Source organism: Haemorhous mexicanus, chromosome 5 (genome assembly GCF_027477595.1).
Source record: "Haemorhous mexicanus isolate bHaeMex1 chromosome 5, bHaeMex1.pri, whole genome shotgun sequence".
NCBI lineage: Eukaryota > Metazoa > Chordata > Aves > Passeriformes > Fringillidae > Haemorhous > Haemorhous mexicanus.
Window position 1 is genome coordinate 50,984,267 of NC_082345.1, and position 20,174 is coordinate 51,004,440.

General features: G+C 36.4%; 1 protein-coding gene across 3 annotated transcripts in view; it reads left to right on the plus strand.

The window, feature by feature from the left end:
* Positions 1–19,388, plus strand: part of MDFIC (MyoD family inhibitor domain containing) — a 51,048-nt gene extending 31,660 nt beyond the window's left edge. For all 3 annotated transcript variants that reach the window (XM_059847132.1, XM_059847133.1, XM_059847134.1), the window contains exons 4-5: positions 3,073–3,348; positions 15,872–19,388. In XM_059847132.1, the coding sequence (XP_059703115.1) occupies positions 3,073–3,348; positions 15,872–16,119 (524 nt within the window). In that variant the 3' untranslated portion in view covers positions 16,120–19,388. The remainder of the gene's footprint in view (positions 1–3,072; positions 3,349–15,871) is intronic.
* Positions 19,389–20,174: the final 786 nt, after the last annotated feature.

The following is a 20,174-nucleotide window of genomic DNA, read 5'->3' on the forward strand; positions in this document are numbered from 1 at the left end:
GGAAAGCCCCAAAAATATATAAACAATTTGTAAGCTGCCACCACCAATTTAACTGGCTTAGAAAAAGGGCATAGATGTCAGTTTTATAAACTGACATTCAGATATAGAGAATTTTTAGAAAAGTCTATTGCTTGTGTTTATTGAGGAAGGTTAACTGCTACCCAGCAATTCTAGTTCATTGGTACAACTGCACTACTCCACAGCAGGGAATCATAGGCAATGCAAGGTGAGGAAACATTACATGAAATGTGAAAAACACTGTTCCTTAATTACAAAATTGGCATTCAAGTGGGATAATGAAAATAAAACTATGGGGTGCTGTAGACATAAACACGGAATTTTAGAGAGTAAATTTTCATTTCTGATATTGGCAAAGATTTTTGACTGTTTTGCACATGCATGGAAAGAGAATCTTCACAAAGGGTTCCTGGTTGTATACTTTTAATAATATTTATTCAAATAGGAGAAAATTCCCTAAAAATTTGGTTTGGGACCTTTATGAGAGTTTGGAAATGTTAACCAATTTATAGTGATGCCTTAAGTTTTAAGCTTTCATATTTTCCAGATTCTGTACTTCATTAGTGTAAAACTCTGAACTTGGTATAAAGTGTTAGCAAGTTCTCTTCACAGTTTAGCCAGACAAAGCAATCCTTTTCCAGCCTGAGAACCGAGGACACTGTTGCAGCTTCAGGCCCAAAAAGTATAAACAACAGGGAATTGAGGAGATCCATTTGGGAGGATGGGACTGCATAACCTGAAGCTCTAATAGGACAATTAACCCCAATATGTAAATGGAAAAAAACTATAGAAGTGTGAAGAGGTGTGACCCAGGGTCAATCTTGGGTGTAGCCTCGGCCAGGCTCTTGTACTGCCCAAGGAGTATCCTTTCAAGGCCTTTTGATAAACACCTACTTTATTCCTTTAACACTGTTTAGCCTCTGTTCTAGATAGCCTCTCAAGGCATCAATAGCACAAATTGAATTCCGAAGTGAAGAAAGTTCCTTGCTTATGCTTCTCTTCATAGATTTTACAAACACTAATGCAAAATTGAAGGAGAAGCAGTTTCAGAGTTGTCAATAAAAAAGCCTTTGGGTAACAGTTCCTTCTTCAGGTCTCAGATAGTGTGCTTCTCTTTTGTTGGCTTGGAGGTTTCTGAGCAGTTACTACTGGTAATGGAAGGGAATGATCTTTGATCTTTGTATTCCCTCGAACATCTTAAGGGAGTCTAAAAAAATGAATGTTTCCCCCAGCCCTCTCTTTCTTTCTTGCAACAGAAAATTATCACTTTGGTCAAGTAGGTTCAAGCAGGGTTATTCTGACCTAGATAAATGTGGGCAGTCAAGGCTATCTTCTGAAAACGTTAGTGGCGGTGACTAAAATATCAAGTGGCAAGAAAAGCATGAACCAGTTCATATTTAAACTGGTTTGAAAAAGAATCCTTTGTTGCCTTTGTTACGTGACCAGAACGTAAAGTTTAAGATTTGTGTGAGGTTTAATGTGGAAAAGTTTGTGGAGAAAGCAATCTGAGAATGGAGTTAGTGTTCTGGATAAAAGGAAAGCATTGGGTGTTTGTTAGACCATCTTGGTCTGTTTGTCCCAGTAGTATTTGTTGGAAAATTTGTTAACTTGTACCTGAAGTGATCAGTGCTGTAATTTCTTTTAGAACACACTACCTCTAATTATCTATATGTATTTTAACCTGGATACTGTGAAATCATCAGCAAATGGACATGAATTGTCTGAAAAGAGAATGAAATGCAGCACTGTTTTTCCTTACTGCTGGCACTAATTCCTTGTCCCTTGGGTATCTAATAGAACCTGGACTTCTTCTTTGACATAACATTTTTAAATAGGTGAAGATTGGACTGTCTGGAAACCTCTTTATTTCCAAGCATGATGCAGCAGTGTTTTGATTAGGAGAGATGATTGGGCTGATGCTTTTTGATTGTGAAATCTTGTTGTGTTACTGTGTTTACAGTTTAATTAGTTTTCCCCTCATGAAATCTATATGTTTTTTCTAAATAAGAATTGTTACATTGAAACCACCTTTTTTTATTACAAAGCTTTACATTAAAAAATTATGCATATTTTCTTTAGTTACAGACTAAAGAATACATAGGCAATCCCTTTTCCATGTTGTTACAAAAATTCTCCTTTATGATACATTAGCTCAACACAAAATGACCAAGTTTCATACTTACTCATTAGGATGAGTTTATAGCATGTACTCTTGGAGACATAGCCAGGTCACTGCAGATTCTTGCCTTGACAGATTTTTCTTTTTATTCCTTTGACCATTTTAATGTTTCCATTAAATCCCTAACTGGCCCATTACAACCATTTCTTAAACTGCAATTCTGAGTTGAAAAATGCAGAGGCGGGGGGGGGACTCTGGCTTGTCATAGCTCTGTGGTGTTTGAATGCATGTTCCTTCTGGCTACCTCTTCCACAGCACTGGATCTTGATTGGTTTTGTACTTCTCAGTAATCCACGAGCTCTATGATTTTAGCTCAGACTTGTTGGTTACCTGGATATTCCTGTTCTTCTATAATATACTGGGTGGCTGAGTGTCAGGGGACCTCTACCACATCACTCAGGTTATTTTCTGAAGGCTGGAGGTTGGCCAGCCTGCATCTTAGTCCATTACTTTGGTCTGTATGTTTACTCCTATACTTTTTCTCTCATTTGGGTGTATTTCACACATTATTAATTTGATTACATCAATACAAGTTTATCTTAGTTTTGCTACATTCCTTCCCAATCTTGACTTTTTCCCTTTCTTCAAATTGCTTGTATTATTCTCTCTGTGTAGTTCATAGAGCTTTGCAAGCCCTTCCTGCATTGTCAAATGGACAATCTAGGTCTCACGCAGACATGACGTTCTTTTTGATTACCTAATAATTATTTTTAATCTAGAGATATTTTTTGCTTTATTGTCTTGATGAGGGAATGTTAACTTGTCAGTCTGTCTTTAGATCAATAAGAGCAAGGAAAGTTGCATTCCCAGTCTAGCCTAAAGTGCTCAGTTCTCAATTCGCAATTGAAATTAACCCTTTCTTTCTTGTACTTTAGCACAACCTCAACGTTTGCCTCAGCCAAATGCTTCAGCACTGGAAAGGAGTGAGGAAGAAAGTGGCAAAATCCAAAATGGCCATGTGGGTCTGAGTAATGGAAGTGGAATTCACAATGGGGTCAAGCATATGCCTGCAGACAACAGAAAGCTTTCGTCTCCTGTTTCAGAAAAAATGCACAGAAAAATTCAGTCCACCTTGTCTGTCAACAGCAACAGCAGCAAGAAGAGTAAAATAAGCTCTGTGTTTTCTCAAAAGCCAGGTACTTCACCAGAAGGTAAGCTGATATTCTTACTAAAAACCCAAACTGAATAAAGACCAACCAAACCTCAGTAAAAATTATACAATCAACTGAAAATAATTGAAGAGTGTGACTCATGCTCCAGAAGCAAACAGAACTTATTAAGATAAAATACATGCTTCTTTCCTAAAGGAAAATATTAAGTATTTGAAGCAAAGGGAAGGAATGGGAGAGTTCTTGCTTTCAAACGTTTGGTCAACATTATCTGATAATGTTTTAGTCTCTGTACTTAGTATCCTAACTGATAGAAACTCCTGTCAACATTGTCACACATACATCAGAAAAAAACCTATTAAAGTACTACTAGTTCAAAGCATAGTAAATATTTAAATCCAGTAATGGCAGGCTCCATGAGGTTAGACTTTGCTTTTGAAATGTTCTGTTAGCTGATATCCTGACTAGCTGTGAGGTTTAAACACTAGGTAATAAAACAGTGACCTGTGCTTTAGTGTTCAGCGTGCCTTATGCTATATTTGGGATGTAGATAATGTGCACGAAAAAGCTTCATACTCCTGCATAGTTTAAATAAGCAAAATTAAATAATTTCTCGTATGTTTTAGCTGTGTCTCTATGCTCTCACTGCTTGCATTTACACTTATGGTTCCAGAGTTCCTGGGCTTCTCAATCCATTGCCTTCGCATTAGCACTAATATACTCAATGGACTTTGCTATTGCCCGTAGCAAGAAGAGTGTAGAGACACTAGAAATTTTATTGGTTTGAGGCAGGCACAGATGTGACTGGTTAAAAAAAAACACCTCTAGAAGGAGGGGACAGACACAGATTCATAAAGAAATGGAAGATGGTAGTGTTCAGTGAAATGGGGAGGATTCTCAGCCTAGATGAAAGGACGAGGGATCAGAAGGACTGCATGTAGTGGCCTGAACAAAGCCTGCTGACGTCAGTGGAGTGACTCCTTTTGGCTTCAACTACTTTAGTCAAACTTAGTGAATCTGCGTAGTAACTACAGCTTCACTCAGACCCTTCCATGGGCTGGTCCCCCTAGCTATTGTTTATTTTCATGTCTGTCTTCAAGAATCTACTGTCGCTTTTCTGTTGTGCTTTTAGTCTTCAAACATTTCTTTCCAAAATCACAGCTTCATATTTCCTGTGTTCCCTTTTCTGTTACGTGAAATATCCTTATATGGTTCTCCTTAGTGCACTTTGAAAAGACTGTATCGTAAGAATCCTAGATCTGTTCATGTGACTGAAACAAAGTGCAGGCCTCTGAATTTTAAGAAATCCAATCTCCAAAAAAAAAACCAAACTGTTGCTTCAGAGACAGTGCCTGTCCTGTTCATTCCCCTATACAATTAATTAAGGCAAACGTTTCCTTTATTCTTGTATAAATTATCCCATAATAAAAACAGTTGTTGGAGTTTTTTTTCTGTTTAGTAACTGAATATAATTATGTCAAATTACTAAGTGATTATTAATATCTTCAGGTTTAGCTTTAAATTCTAATGTCTGATTTTAATATCCAGTACAATTGTGTTAGTTACCTGAAACTGCCATCATGCAATATTTTTATATGCAGTAGAAATTTCGTTATCCTTAAAGGCATATCTGATTAGAATATAGATAATTAAATAGTGCTGTCACATTGTATAACTTGTATTCTTTCAAAGCACAGAAATACAGGATAGTCTTTATTCTCACACACAATTTCACAAGTCACCTAAAAGCTAAGGTTAAATAAAGTCAACACTGTACATCTGGCATTGTAATGTTCTCCTTTTGAATGTAAGAATGTGGATATATGCTCTGAGTAGCTTGTCCCATTCTGCAAATGTCTGCAGCTCTAACTTTTCTGTTACTCAGTCTGAGCAAAGCCCAGGTTTTATCTTGCAATGATTAAAGTGTGTCTGGTGTATTGGAATATGCCCATAAGGGAAAATTTGTTTTAAAAGTGATTTTCTAGTTTTGAAATTTATTTTGCTTTACAGTTCTCTGACAGACATGTTTTATATTTGTGTAAACACATCTGCATACACACATGTACAAGCTCTCTGACAGCTTCTTCAGCTTTTCTGTAAGGTACCCTATGGGGCTACATGACAGAACTATAAATTGTAAGTAGTGTTCTTATCAAGCTGTTGCCTCTAAGGAAGTATCAATATATACTTCATTTATTCTATCATCCCAATTTTTTAGAAGATGCGCAATCAGAAAGTCTGGCAACAGTCAATTGAAATAGCTAAATTGACACAAAGAATAGTTCACTATTTAAAGGAAAAATGATTTATTGATAGCTTAAAAATAATTCTGTTACCACTACAAGTCATATTAAACCCTTATGACTACTTCTGGAAGACTGCATTATAAAAACCTGATATAATTAGCCCAGTTACTTGTTTAAAGGACTGTAATTGCATTTAAATCAGGAATATATGCATGTATATATGGATATGCTTGATAAATAAATCTGATTATACTAAGCCAGAAGTGTATATTATTAAGTTCAGTGACTGAGGATTGCATAGACATTCTTTCAAAATTGTGCACACAATTTAATTTGAACCTAACTTCTGCAGCTTCTTTGTATAATTTTTGAGCAAAGGGGCATTTTTCTGAGCAGTTGCTTCTTCTGATTCACTGAATTTCTGTAGAGGCTATTGACACAGTTTCCAGGAAGATGGAAAAGACCCAAAGCTATTGAAAATTATTTGTGACACTGCTGAACTACTTGGCCTTGCTTTAGCTTGTACCATGTTAACCACATAAGCACTAGTTACTGTTGAAGAGTTGCTAGGTTTGAATTTACTTGAAGGTGTGTATTTGTATTCAGGCACATATATGTATAGTGTAATAATACAACTTCTAGGCAGTTTTTAAAATGGTCTTATGGAGAAAGAGACAAACTATATTTATTTTGTACAGTGAGTAATAAATCACCTGAATTAACTCACCTGCTTAGTTTACTATAGCATCCAGAAAGTTTTAGTAGAAAGAAGTAAGGTAAACTTGTACACTTTTAGATATTTCAATTCACTTTAATTTTGCTACTCCTTATGTACTACTTTGGATTTTATACTCTAATTGCTAGCCTTGTTTGGTTTTTTAAACCTGAAAATACACACCCTGTATTTTTACTTCATCTGCCTTTCTTCCTCCTTGAGTGTTTTGATCTGTTGTCAGTCAGGAGACTAATGTAATTAAGTGAAGGAAGGTGGCCAGGGAAAAGGAATAGATTATGTCCTCAGAAGGAAGAGAAGTGAAAATTCTGTCTGTCAAGCTGAGTTTAAGCTATAGGAAAGAGAAAATATTTTTCATTTTTATCCTTCCCAAAAGCTGCATTCTTCTTGATTCTTCTTAAAAGACAAGATGTGAATATTTCTGGAGCACAATACTTGCTTGTAATGCAAAGTTTGTCCAGATCTGGTACTTTGCTCTAGAATATTGTATCTGTTGACAGAACAGAAAGCCTGGAAGGGCTTGAAGCAGGATAGAAGCAAGAAACATGATGGGCTTGCCCCCCATCCTATAAGGAACATATTTGGGCTCATGCTTATTTGAAATGTAGCATGCTGCTTCATACTGCAGATTTCAGTATATATACTAGAAAGCTAAATGAAGTTGAGTATTACTTTACCCTGGCTAGCACATCTGCCTGTGAAGGTTGGTGCTGTTCCTGATGGTCTCCAAAGTACTAGGCAGTCCTAACACAAGCTATGAAATCTCCCACTCTGCCACCCCTCAAAAATTCACCCCCCACATTTAAGAACTCTTTTATTAATTGTTCCAGCTGAAAACTTCACTTGTGCTGTCGGTCATATTTTGTGAGCTTTTGGAGCTGAATTGGTGTAGGAAATGCATAAAATGTAACAGATATTTTGGTAGCAGTAGTGTAAAAGCTTAAGAAATTACTTTTTAAAGTGAGTCTGTAGTATATGTGGCCATGTCAGCATTCCAGAATATGCTGGTTAGAAACACTTTCACATCCAGTGAGACTTACGAGGTTGTGAGTGCAGTCACCAGTTCTGCTTTTCCTCCACATCTATTATTAATCCATATTGTCCCTGAAGAAATCTTACTCAGCTCCATAACTTACACTACAAAAAACCAAAGGAATTATGAAATAGTTGGAGTGTCACTCCTAAAAAGCAGTTTTTAAACACTGTTTCAGTTCTAAAGATTTTTCAAAGGGACTGGATAGGTTTCAGTGAATATTGGGAATAAAAAAAAATTTAGCTCAAAGAAATTTTAATAATATTTTGAATTATTGATGCCAGAGGTGTCACAGTACTTCCAAAATTCTGGTTGGTAGGCCACTAGCGAAGAAAATTGTAGCTATTTTGCACCCGTTTGTTATGAGCAGTGGAAAAAAACACCTTGGAAACATGAAAAAGCAATTGTAAATGAGTAAAAAGGAAGGCAGTCTAGCTGCTGTGTTCAGATGCAGAGTATCCAGAGCCCTGATGCAGATCCAGATGTGTACCTGTCCAGAGAAACTTACAGAAGAGAGGAGGTCTAAAGGAGACAGCAATGAGGCAGCAGAACAGTAGATCTAGATGCCAGGAGATGAAGACAGATGAGTGACTGAATACATACATATGTGTATCAGAGTGGTGGAAGGGAAATAAGGAGGAAAGCAAAGATGTCGGGCAGGGAAAGGATGGAAGAGGAATCTAATTCAGGGAGTGAGGGGCCAAGGTAGGTGCTTATTATTTTCTGAAAACCAAACCAAGTTTTCCTACCAAGTCCTTATGAAGCTTGATGTTATACATTTTTTGAATCAAAGCAATCATTTATGAAAAGTTAAGGATGGAGAGAGGGAATACAGGTTTTAATTTGTTTTTGACATGAAGCTCTCGCTTCTGGTCAAGTTGTTGTGACCTCAGAAGTTACTGTGTTTGGCAGGGAAATTCCCACAACTCCCGTGACTTGATAATTTGAGTTTAATGTGGTACTTCACTCAAAAGGCTTTGAGCATACACAATTGCTGTATTCATTTGGAAACAGTAGATTGTTAAACTATGCTGAACAGATCATGAACCTGCTTCCTGTATGGACAGTGAGATCTCCTCTGTTCTTTCCTTCTCAGGCTCTCTAAATCAGAAAGGCAACAGAAGTCATCTTCTTTGCAATGGGTTTCTTTCAGGAGAGGTCTTTAGGAAATGTAATAAGGCTAGATGAAGAAATGAGCTAGATAAGGAAAGCCTGCAGCATGGGGGTGAGACTCTGGGGAAGGACAGGCAGTGCAGACTTGCCACCACATTGAAGTCACCATTCATGCTTTCCCAGAAGCAAAGCCTGAAGCAACCTTCCTCAACTTTCTAGACTGTGCTTCTTGTGGTGCTGAGCTTAGAGATGCAATGAACTATTTCACTGGAAGATAGTGTGGGTGTTTTTTTTTTTTAAATCTAGTGTTTAAAATTCAACATTTCAGGGTGCATTTGAACGAGACATCCCTCTCCCCTTCATCCTTCTTCTTAGTATAATGCAACTTCATCTGTTCTAGATTTTGAATCAAAACATGGGGTTGGTGGACACTATTTAACTCATGCTGCTGACCACATTAAGTTTTTATAATATCCCAAGTGATACTGATGGCTTAACTGAAGATGAAGCAAATCCAACAAATAGCCTTTGTGTTAAGCCAGGGTCTTAAGAGCCAGTAGGTGCATATACATGGAAAGTAATGAGTAGTTGTCTTAGCATGCTAGCAGTCTTCTATTTGAAGTAGGAGTGTTTTACTTTGGTTTTTATAACTTTATATAGGAAAAATGGTTTCCAGGAAGCTTTCCTTTAGTGTGCATGATTTGCAATAGGCTTGTGTTGGGGTTTTTTCCTCTTGAGGGACACCAGAGCAGCACTAAGTTTTCTTTTATGCACTGTTCAGTCATTTGATTGGTATTATTTACTGAAGTTCAGTAAGTGTGCATCAATAGCCTAACATTGCAGAAATATCTGTTGGCCATCTCTCAATCTGGCTTTTTTTTTTAAACATACATACACTTCTGAAATCCATCCCATAGCATTAAGTAGTATTTAGGCAGCTACTTGTTACTATCCTGCAATCTCTCTACTTTAGCTGAAATTTTGTTATGTTTTTGAAATTGGTTCAAAGTGGGTTTGTGCCTGAGCGTGAAGTGCTAAACAGGTTTTTGTTAGGCAAGGTTGTATCAGAACACAGTTGTCAATCAGGCAGTGGGCAAATAACATTATCATATGGTTAAATGTGTGTTTTTTGAGAATACATTTTGAAAACTGATGTGTTTTAAGTATGACTTATATAATTTTTTTTCACAGAAATGTGATTTACCTTTAAGGTAATTTTTAACAGGACTGAGTGGAAAACAGGGCCTGTAACAGAAAAAGGGTCTTTCAACAGCATCTATTTTATAATGACTTAGTCTAGCTAGTACCTAAGGACATAGTCATAGCTAGACCTAACTTGTCTCAGTGTAAGCAGTGGTGAGGAGTGGCAATGAAGGCTTAATAGTCTAAGGAAGTGTTAGGTATTAGAAATTAGCAGATTTCTTAGTATATCTGTATGTTTGAAATGGCTCATTTTACTCCTGAGGTTATATCTGTATTGAGGGCTTAGAATATAAACTTTGATGAAAGTTTCCATGTATTCAATGCGATTTGCCTGTTCAGGCAATATTTTAATTTTCTTATCCAATAGAGATAATAGGTTTTTATTTTAAATGGTGAAATATCACATATACTAGGCTTTTTAAGTATGTTTTCCCCTGTCTTAATAAATGTCACTCTTTCATCTAGAGGTAACCATACTCCATACAACATGTCAGTTCGTTCTTTCAGCCTTTGCTTATTTTCCTGTGAACATTTTCCTGGGTGCAGTGATTTTTCTCTAAGACAGACAGTGGGTCGCAGAGGCTGCCCATGAACCCCGTTGCAGGAGCAGAGGGGGAGGTGGGACAGCGCGTGTGCCGCTGCTCGGGCATTTTGCTCCCTCCCAGCCTCGGCAGCCCTTTAGGAGCCGCGTGCCGGGCGCTTTCTGGCTGGGGCTGTGCCGCTCCAGCTGCGCGCTCCCGGCCGCTGGCGCTGTGCGCTCATCCCGCGCTGTGCGCTGCCAGCCCGCGCTGCCGGACTGCGGGACGCCTGTAGCACCTGCTGGGGCTTCTGTTCAGGGCTCTGCGGGGGCCCTCTGCAGTAAACCCCTGCTGAAGACCTCAGCTGTCACTTTGATTGTGGGTTTGCCCTTTTTGATTCTCTCTGTGAGACAGCAGAGTGCCTGGAGATTTGTTTGGAGTGGTCTGAACTTGGTGAATGTAGTTAGTAAGAAGCTGACCAAGGTCACCATCCTGTAAGTGAGCTTATTTATCACTGTAGACATGAAAAACTTTTATCATATGTGACCTGCCTGCTTGGTATGAAAGCTTTTTGAGTGAGTTTGTGACGGGTTAGTGTCGAACATTACAAAACCAGCACGCAGCAGCTTGCACATGCATTTCTCTGCATTTTTCTGTTCATCTTCTGCATTTCCTGTACAGTTTTGATGGTTGATATTTCTCTTCAAAATCTGTTTTTTAAGTAGAGCTGCACCTTTTCATAAAAACAAAGAGGAGATGATACAAGGGAAATTGAAATAAAATAAATGTATATTTCAGTATTTGAAAGAAATTGGATACCATGGTAATATCTGTATGCAGACGTTTTAGAAGTAAAAAGTGGTGTGCACATGCCAATGTTTAAAGACGTGGTCACGCATTAAAATAGTTTTATTTTGATATTGTTTCTTTTCTTTAAATGAAAGTAGCTCTTATAACTGGGGTAAGTTAGAAATGGAGACTTCTGGGCTTTTATAAGAGTGTATAAACAGTTTGAAGGGATCTTAGGCCTATTTCTTGTCTGGATCTTGTCTGTGGTAATATTTAAAACACAGTTAAAGTAGATGTTACATGTACTGTATCCACTTTTTGGTTAAATCAACACATGATTGGGTGTGTGTGTATGATATAAAGCAGCAAAAACTTGAACATGTTGGTTGGGTTCGGTTTGCCTTGGCATTGTTTAACAGTTTTGATGAAGTTCCCTAACAAATCTGTGGCTTTTGCAGATGTGCCAAAGGATTAAGGGAAGACCTTCACTTATGTTGGTTTTAAAAAATGTCAGATGGGATGACCCTTTTAACTTTAGGTGTAGTTTTCATCCCAGACAAAATGAAAGAATAATTGAAGATAAGCTTGAGTATCTGAAAACTCACCTTTTTTTCCCAAACATGAGTTGGTCTAATAAAATGTACTAGCACTGCCTACAGATCAAGACTGTTGCAATTTATGCCATTTAGCATAGCTTATGGGAGCTTGGATCTAGTCAACAGACATGATAGAGTGTTTTGATGAAATCAGAAGCATTTGGTAAAAGAACTAAGGTAGATATACTGGTTTGGATTTTTTTTTTTTTTTTTTAATGCATGCCTCTAGATAGTGTTCACACCCCACATCCTCACTTTTATGTAGTGATAGTCTCTAGTGCAGCATTTCTCAGTTCAAGTGCAATATAAGAATTGAAAAACAATGGAAATTTGAGACTGGTGTGGGTGTAGTGTGGAAGTCCTAAGAAAAAGTTTATCTTTGTTAATGATTTGCCTGTGTGGTGTGATGAAACTTAAATACTTCCACAGAGAGGGAAATTGGTTTAATGGAAACTTAAACCTCAGAAACTTCAAAGTTAACTTACTATCAACAGTAGTGCTTCATGTACGCCATGACTCATGGAGTTCTGTCCACAATAAAGATGTGCCCCTAACTCTTGATTGTGATACTATATTTTCTAATGGGAAAAGAGGAATGAGACCCTCTAATTCTCAAACAAACAAAAAAGAGCTTAAAGAAATAGATAATTTTAAGCTGGCACCAATGTCATAACTGGTATTGCTGTATCATTTCCTTATTAAAAAGACTAGAATATACTCAAAGTTTCCAGAAAACACATTGTCAGACATTAAAATCCCCAAGTTTACAAATACTTAAAATATGTTTAGTTCTAGTAGGATTAAAGTGATCCACTCCTCAGTCACCTGAAAAAAAAAAAAAATCAGTTTTTGATGGGGTGAGGTTAAAGAGTGGAAGTTAAGTATAGTCTTTATTCTTAATGTTAATCTTAACATCTAATTAATGTTAATCTAATGTTATTCTTACTTCTTAATAAGTTTTGAAATTAAGAATTATATATCATTTTAAATAGTCTCCTTGGTCTTATAAGCAGGAAAAAATTATTGGAGTGTCTTGTGCAAGCAGTGAAATATATTGTAGTGGTCTCCAACATGGTAATGAAAAACCTGTGGTCATCTCTTTTGCAGTGAACTTTGTATAGCACCTTCATGGCTGTATTCCACTGATCATAACAGCAATCGGTTTTAGCTGTATAATGCTTTCTGTGGAACTGACAGGTTGCTGTAGGAATGTAGATACTGGAGAAGGATGAGTTTTGTGTGGCATGGTGGTTTGTTATTACTACAAAAGTACAGTGTAACTGTATCTTTTTCCTATAATTGCGTCTGTAGATCAGAAGCCAAGAAATAGGGGTCATACATGGAAGAAATTATTCTTCCACCCATTTTATCCAACTGTATTACAGCTCTTTAGAGTCATGATTCTGAATTCACCAAGTTAGGTAGGACTAGGTAACAGCATGCTTTGTCATGTGTTAAATAATTGCTACCTGGATAGCTATTAAAAGTCAGTAACATGAAGAACATAAAAGCATGATTATTTCAGGTTTGTCCTTGAAATGTGGATCAAAGTTTATGTTCATTGCACAAATGAGTCATTGCAAGAATGAGGAGAGCACTAAAGGGTATCTCTACTTTCTCTCAATTGTTTGTGGAGGTTAAGTAAAATTGTTATATAAAGATTTTTAGAATCGAGTATTAGGTTTGCCATCTGGGGAGAAGGAAATAAAAATAAAGAGTAGGTAAATAAATCCTTTTAATGTTTCAGTCATTGAAGAAGAGATGGGAAAAAAGACCCTCTGAGTCTCTGTGATAATACTAATGACCAAAAGTTTTTACTGTGTCTTGGACCATTTTTTATAGTTTTTACCTTTGAAATACATTCATTTAAATCAATGTGGCCTCTTCTTGTAAGTCTTGATTTGGTGGGTTTTTTAGATTAGGAGGGAAAAGTTCTTTTGTGGGTCCAGAAAATGCTTTCTGAGTACAGTCTCTTTTTTATAACCTATCAACTCTGTTCCATGCCCATTAATAGAAATGTATTATAATGTCTGTGAATGTGTATTCCTCTCCCTGCAATTTTACCTGCATGAAGCAGGCAAGATTATTTTGGACATCCTATTTACAATATGTATACACACAAAGTTTCATTGTGGTGCACTAAAAAAAAATTGTAGAACAACATTTGTTGTTGTATTAGCTCCTTCAAGCTGTATTTTAAATATGTGATATACTAAAACCTTAGTTCCTCAAATATGAAGGTTTCTTAGATAGAACTCTTGGCTTCTTTATCTTTTCCTTTCATATTAAAGGAAAATCTGAAAGGAGATTTTACCTGAGCATATTTAACACCATCTCCATGACAACCAGCTAATTAATCACTATCAGTCTGGCTTTGGTCCTCTTCAGTGAACTGATACTCTCCAGCTTTTTTTTCACATATCTTCTGTGTTTTCTATGAAGGTCATTTATTTAGTGACATTATGTCTTTGGGAACAGAAGCTTTTTAATACAAGAAACAATTTTCTTAACAGCACGTTAAATGTACCTGTGGTTTCCTGTCAGTTTTGCTTCCTGCACAGTAGTGGGGAGATTTTAAGGTTAGAGTTTTGGGGCTTTTTCCCTCCTCTTGCTTTTTCTGAAATTTTCATCTTTTTCCATTTGGGCTTGAGGGTTCAGTAGTACATTATGACTGTGGCCACATTGCAGTACAGAAATGTCCTAGCTAAGTTTGCCTCTCAGTAGTATCGTAAGTAGGAGCAGGGTAAGGGTTCAAGTAGTTCCTTTGCTTCTTGGGACAGATTTGGTTGGTCTGAGCCTCTGTTGCTACATTGCTGTATATTCGTGCTTGCTTGTGTAAGTCATTGATGCAGTATCATGCAGTCAGAGTTTCTCCAATGTTAGAGGTATTTAGAATCAATCAATAGACTTGTCATGGCTACTGCACAATTTTTAACATTTATAAATTTGGTTAGAAGGCCTGATAATAGTATTACTGTTGCAAGTAATTGCAAATTTTCCCCTATGACAGCAGTCTTCAGCCTGTGAACTGTAAGAAGTTAACCTCTATAGAATAGAACGTCTGGAGGTGCTCAGACCAGCAGTCCATATAGCTCAATATCCTTTTGTTCCTAACAGACTCTTGTAAAGGATATTTTTAGGGCCTTGTAGGACTCGACTGTAGGGACAAGAGATAGGGTGAGGTTGTGCAAGATATTTTTCCCAGAAGGTTTTTCCAATCTTCACCTGTGTGTGGCTAAAGAGTTCAAAATTTGCAGGCAGTAAAAAGAACAAAAGCTGAGGCTAGGAAAGAAATGTATTTCTCCATCCTGAACACATCTTGTATTTTTAATTTTTTGTTTTCTTTCTAAATGACTATTCACAAATTAAATATGTTTATACATACGAATTTATACACATTATGTAAATAGAGTATATCCTTTAATCCTGCACTCTCCTTTTCACTGGCACATGTTTAGTTCCAATCCTTGTCTTCCTGTCATGTCTCATGGATGTATTGTTGTCTGAAGTTATTCCATATACTTACTTTTTGGGTGCCGTATTATTTGCAGATAGTTTGTGGGACACCTTAATTATCTATGTAATTTAGTAGTACTTCTAAAAGCTGGATATTGATGTTCAGGTATAGTTAAGAACTCTTGAAGATTGAAGTAGTACATTAAAAGGATGGCAATTGTTTAGTAGGTTTCTGTATTAAAGCAAGAAAAGATCTGTATTTTAACTGAATATTTTATATATTGTTGAAAGCAAGAAATGCATATAACATGCAGTTAAGCTGGTTTTAACGTGTGCAAAAAACAATAAAGGGACAATGTTCAGGCAACTCTTTTATTTTTCTTCGCATGTATCAAGCAAACAAAATAGTTTCAGAAGGCCGAGATGAACTGGGAAGGGCTGGAAATGGTTTTAGATAGTTTCCCTCATTTGTTGTTTTTAAAATTATTTTTTATCAGTTTGTGTAAGAATGTGAATGTATAACTGAAGATAATAGATATGGATATTTTACATAATAAGTGACTGAGATTGATCTAAGCAGCTCTGAGCAGTTTAGTACTTGGGATTTGTATGAAGTGAAGTGGTGACAGGAAACTTGCACAGAGTTGGAGATGAATTGAACTGCATAAGTGACCATGAGGATGGGAAGAATTTTTTTTGTATTAGATTTTGTCTACTCTAAACCAGTTTCATTCACCTACTTACTTGGCATTGTGATGTATCTGAATTTAGAATGACATATTAATGATTTTCTTTTTTCTTCTTTGCCTTTTTTTTTTTATTGTTTTGCTTCTTCGTTTTGTTTCTCCTGACGTGCTACTGAACTATTACATATGAAGATTGCTGTGTTCACTGTATCCTGGCTTGCTTGTTCTGTGAATTTCTCACCCTCTGTAACATTGTTCTGGGACAAGCGTCCTGTGGCATCTGCACGTCGGAAGCCTGCTGCTGTTGCTGCGGGGACGAGATGGGGGATGACTGCAACTGCCCATGTGATATGGACTGTGGCATCATGGACGCCTGTTGTGAATCTTCAGATTGCTTGGAGATCTGCATGGAATGCTGTGGGATCTGCTTCCCATCGTGAAATATTTATCCCTTTTTATTTTATTCTCTATAAAACTGGAGAGCTTTTCTTTAAATACATTTGAAGAAAAACAAGATTTTCACACTTGCACTGTTAATTCCCTTTATATAAATATTTTTTTAAAAAGCAATCCTCAAATCTCTATTCTAACACAAATTGTATAGTTTTGTATATGAAACTAAAGCTACATTCCAGCTTCCTTTTGGCTTTGCAAATGGAAGAGTTTATTGAAAGTGAATTATAGGCCTGATACTGCAGGCCATATGAAGGCAAAATTCCCGTTTGAATCGAGTGATAGGTTTTGGTCAGAGAACAGACTGCAAGGCAAACCTTGTTTGCCTTTACCTACTTTAATGTTTAAACACTCAAATGCCTCCATGCATAACATGCCTTTACAGCCATTGTGAAAATCAAGATATCTCTATTTATCTCTCTTTGGGTTGAAAGCAACTTTGCTATATTGTTTTAAACTTAATTCAAAAGCCAGCATCAGAAATCTTCCACTGGTTTTGCTACAGTGGTCATGTTGGCAAATATGTCTTTTGTTTTGAATATATCATTGATTAGAGAGCAGTTCCTGGCATTTTCTATTGCTGAGAATATCTGACAATCTAAAGTCAAATATAAGTTTTGCCCTGGGCTAGAAGAGTACCAGGATTTCTTTGTCATCAATCAAGACAGAATAGATGTCTTATAATTTTAGTTAAGTACTATTACTACTTGAAATGCTTTCTTTTAAGAGAGACTTAGGAAATCTGTGTAGACATGAAATATATCCTCAGAGTAACAAACTAATAGACTAATGATACTTCAAAAATTGGCTATAACAGGAAAATTATTAAAAGTTAACTCAAGAATCTAAACCAGTGCATGAAGTGGCCTGGTCAGTGTTTGTGGCTTTGGAGCCCGTGTCATGTAACTCACTATTTATTTCTTTATGGTGTTAGAAAGATCTACAGAGGGTAGTAGAATTTAAACAGGGTATATAAACAAATTTAAATTGACTTGATTAAGGAATTCTTTCATATTCATAAATGCAAAAAGCAAGTGAAAAAATGTTTATTCTCAGATACATTTTAAATGTTATTTTTAAATTACTATGTAAAAAATATCATTTAAAAATATATTATATGCTTTAAAAATCAAAGGTCTGGTATTTAAAATATTTGAAAAATGTTGTTAGGATCTGTTGGACCTAACTGTATATTCCCTATTACACCATTCAGATTTTCTGAGAAATATCTCTCTTTTATAATTGTAATCGTGGAACACATAAAGAGGTTTGTGGCATTCCCAGATTTAGGGAATCAGTCTACCCATTTTCTTTACCATCTGCTAATTTCTACCCTCCATGTCTGTAGCTCACGAACTGTTCTTTGTAAACCACCCACACATCTTGATCTCACATACTTAAACTTTCCTATTTACATTCCAGGTATTCCATTTGTAGAGCTTAGATTTGTAGATCTCCTAAGTTTAGTTCTTGTTACAGGCGTCATCAACAGCCAATAGTATGTGTGTTGAGTGAATTGGCCATAAATGTCTCTTTCTACTATAGTGAATTCAGTTTATGTAAATGTGACAAGCTAAAGATCACAGGAGTGTGAAGCTAAGTCGACAAATGGTCTGATATTAACCAAAGCTTCTTCTTGTGAACACTGACTAGTAGTGCCTACTACTGCAAGTTATCACTGAAGCCAAATCCTTAACTCTGCTAGGGAGCTGGGAAGTGTTACGTTTTGCCTTAGTGTAGGCAATATTGTGGTGTATTCTGATGCAATGCAGATTCACCCTCAGAGGGTTTCCTAATCTGTTTTTTTGATAGTTACTTACAAGTATTATTCTTATTATGTTTTTTTTTTTTCTTTTCCGTATATTGGGTCAGATTCTGATCTGTATTCCGTAAACTAAGTGTATTTCCATTCATGTCAGAATTTTCTATTGGTTAAATTCCAGTTAGAGAGCACAAAAATATTATGGTAATAGGCAGGCTAATAAGGAATAATATAGTTAAATTGATAAATTCCCAGTGCTCAGAATCAGGCTCATGGGGCTCAATTATGACTCCTAAAAGGCTGAACCACATTGGGAAGGGGGAAGAGGTGCCTTGGTTGAGTGGCATTGCCTGGAGGCATTTTGTCTTTGTAAGGCATAATGCCTCTGGGGAAATTGGGGGCATCACAGTGAGCATTGGGACTCAATGCACCTTGGAAAAAGTCTAGACAGTACTTTGTCCATTGTGGGTGTGTGGTTGACACCGTGGTTGTGGGAACAAGTTCTCTGAGGCTAGACAGCACCATGAACTGTCTTTCCTCGTGTCCCGGTCACAGAGAGGTGAGTTAGGGCTGTTTTTTGTCTGATTGTGCTTTTGGGACAGGGAAAAGGACTCCCAGTCTCTTGTCCTGCCCCAATATCCATGCCTTGCTGGAACAGGTCTGGTTCTGTGCTTGGAAAATGCACATTTGTGTAACATGCTTTTAGTGAATGCTAGAGCTTACTAAAAATTACTTTTACCACAGGCTAATATGGTTAAATAAAAAACCAAAACAACAATCTAGGGAGTTATTTTCCTGTGTAAAAGTTATCTACAGAGTTTGTCCTGCACAAGGCCTTGTTTTTACTTACTGGAACTTAGTGGGTTTTTGATTTATTGAAACTATAAAAGCAATAATTATGAGAACTTTGTTCATGGATATGTATATATACTTTTTCTCACACACATGGACATACACACACAGATATGTCTTTTCCCACTTTTTTGTGAAATACTAGGAAGTGAAAATAGTGTCATTAAACTCATAATGATTAGAAGTATCAATGTATTACAGACAATTGAAAAAATAAAAAATTGTGTATTTTGTTTGACATTTAAATGTAATCTGCTACTGTTTGTCATAGAGATATTAGCACTTTTGAAAAATGTATCTTTGTAGCAGAGAATATTAGCATGTAGTTTAGGGAATTCCTTTCTATATTACATCCTTAAATTCTGTTTTGTAATTTTCACTCTGTAATCAGTCTTGTAAGCACCTTGTGTAATAAAAAAAGCAGAATCAGAAGTCGAATGTGAAAATAGAGTTTAAATAAAATGAAAACATTAGAATTTCATTGTCTATTTTATAATAGTTCTTGTGTTAATAAACTTGTACAGTGTTTCAGTTTATAGTTCAGCAAACTGGCCCATTTGAAAGACATGATGTTTGTATTTTATATCAATTGGATGTGCTACTTGCAAACACTATTTTGAAATAAAGATCTTTATTTTGAAACGTTTGGATATCACATTTTTCTAGTCTTGCCTTCTTACTCCTTTCAAGAATAATTTAATGTCTTTTTGTGTTTTTTCTTCTACTTTAACCCTTCCTAGAGGTGTTGGCCTGTGGGTGACTTGCACAGAGGGTGAACCAGTGTGCAGGTTTGTCTTACAGGTGGAGCTGAGCCAACTCAGACACAGAGGCTGTGCTAGCATGAACCTTCAGAAGTAAAAAAGTTTGTCATTAAGAGGGAAGATGCATTCTTTGGTAAAATTGGATTAATTAGGTGAAATTACAGGAATGATTAAATTTTATCAAAATAAAAGTTATTTTAATACATCCACTGCAAGTCTTCAGATTACTGAAAACAACCTGAACCAAGAGTGTAATCGGCTCTTAGTATTCATATTATTTTTTTTCATGTTGGCTTAAGCTAAGTGTGAACATCTATATACTACTTGAAAACTGCAGAAACTGCATGTCTACAGTCTTTTGCACTAATTTGTCTACATCTGTACCACCACAGAGTGTCAAAAAAACTTGCTTCTCTGGCCATTACAGAGGAAAGATGATAAAACTGGCAGAAATTTGAGTGTGTATCATGAAGTCTTGCATTGAGACTGTGCATCAAAATAATTCTTTTAGTAAAAGAACTGATAAATGCATAGAAAAATAGCATCATTTGAGACCTATTTTAGTTGGTCTAGCCAGTATCCATAATACATAAGATTTCTAGAAAAAAATGGTTCCTGTGAAGAAGGATCAGGAACATTCAGGAGCTTTTGGATTGAATAATGGCTC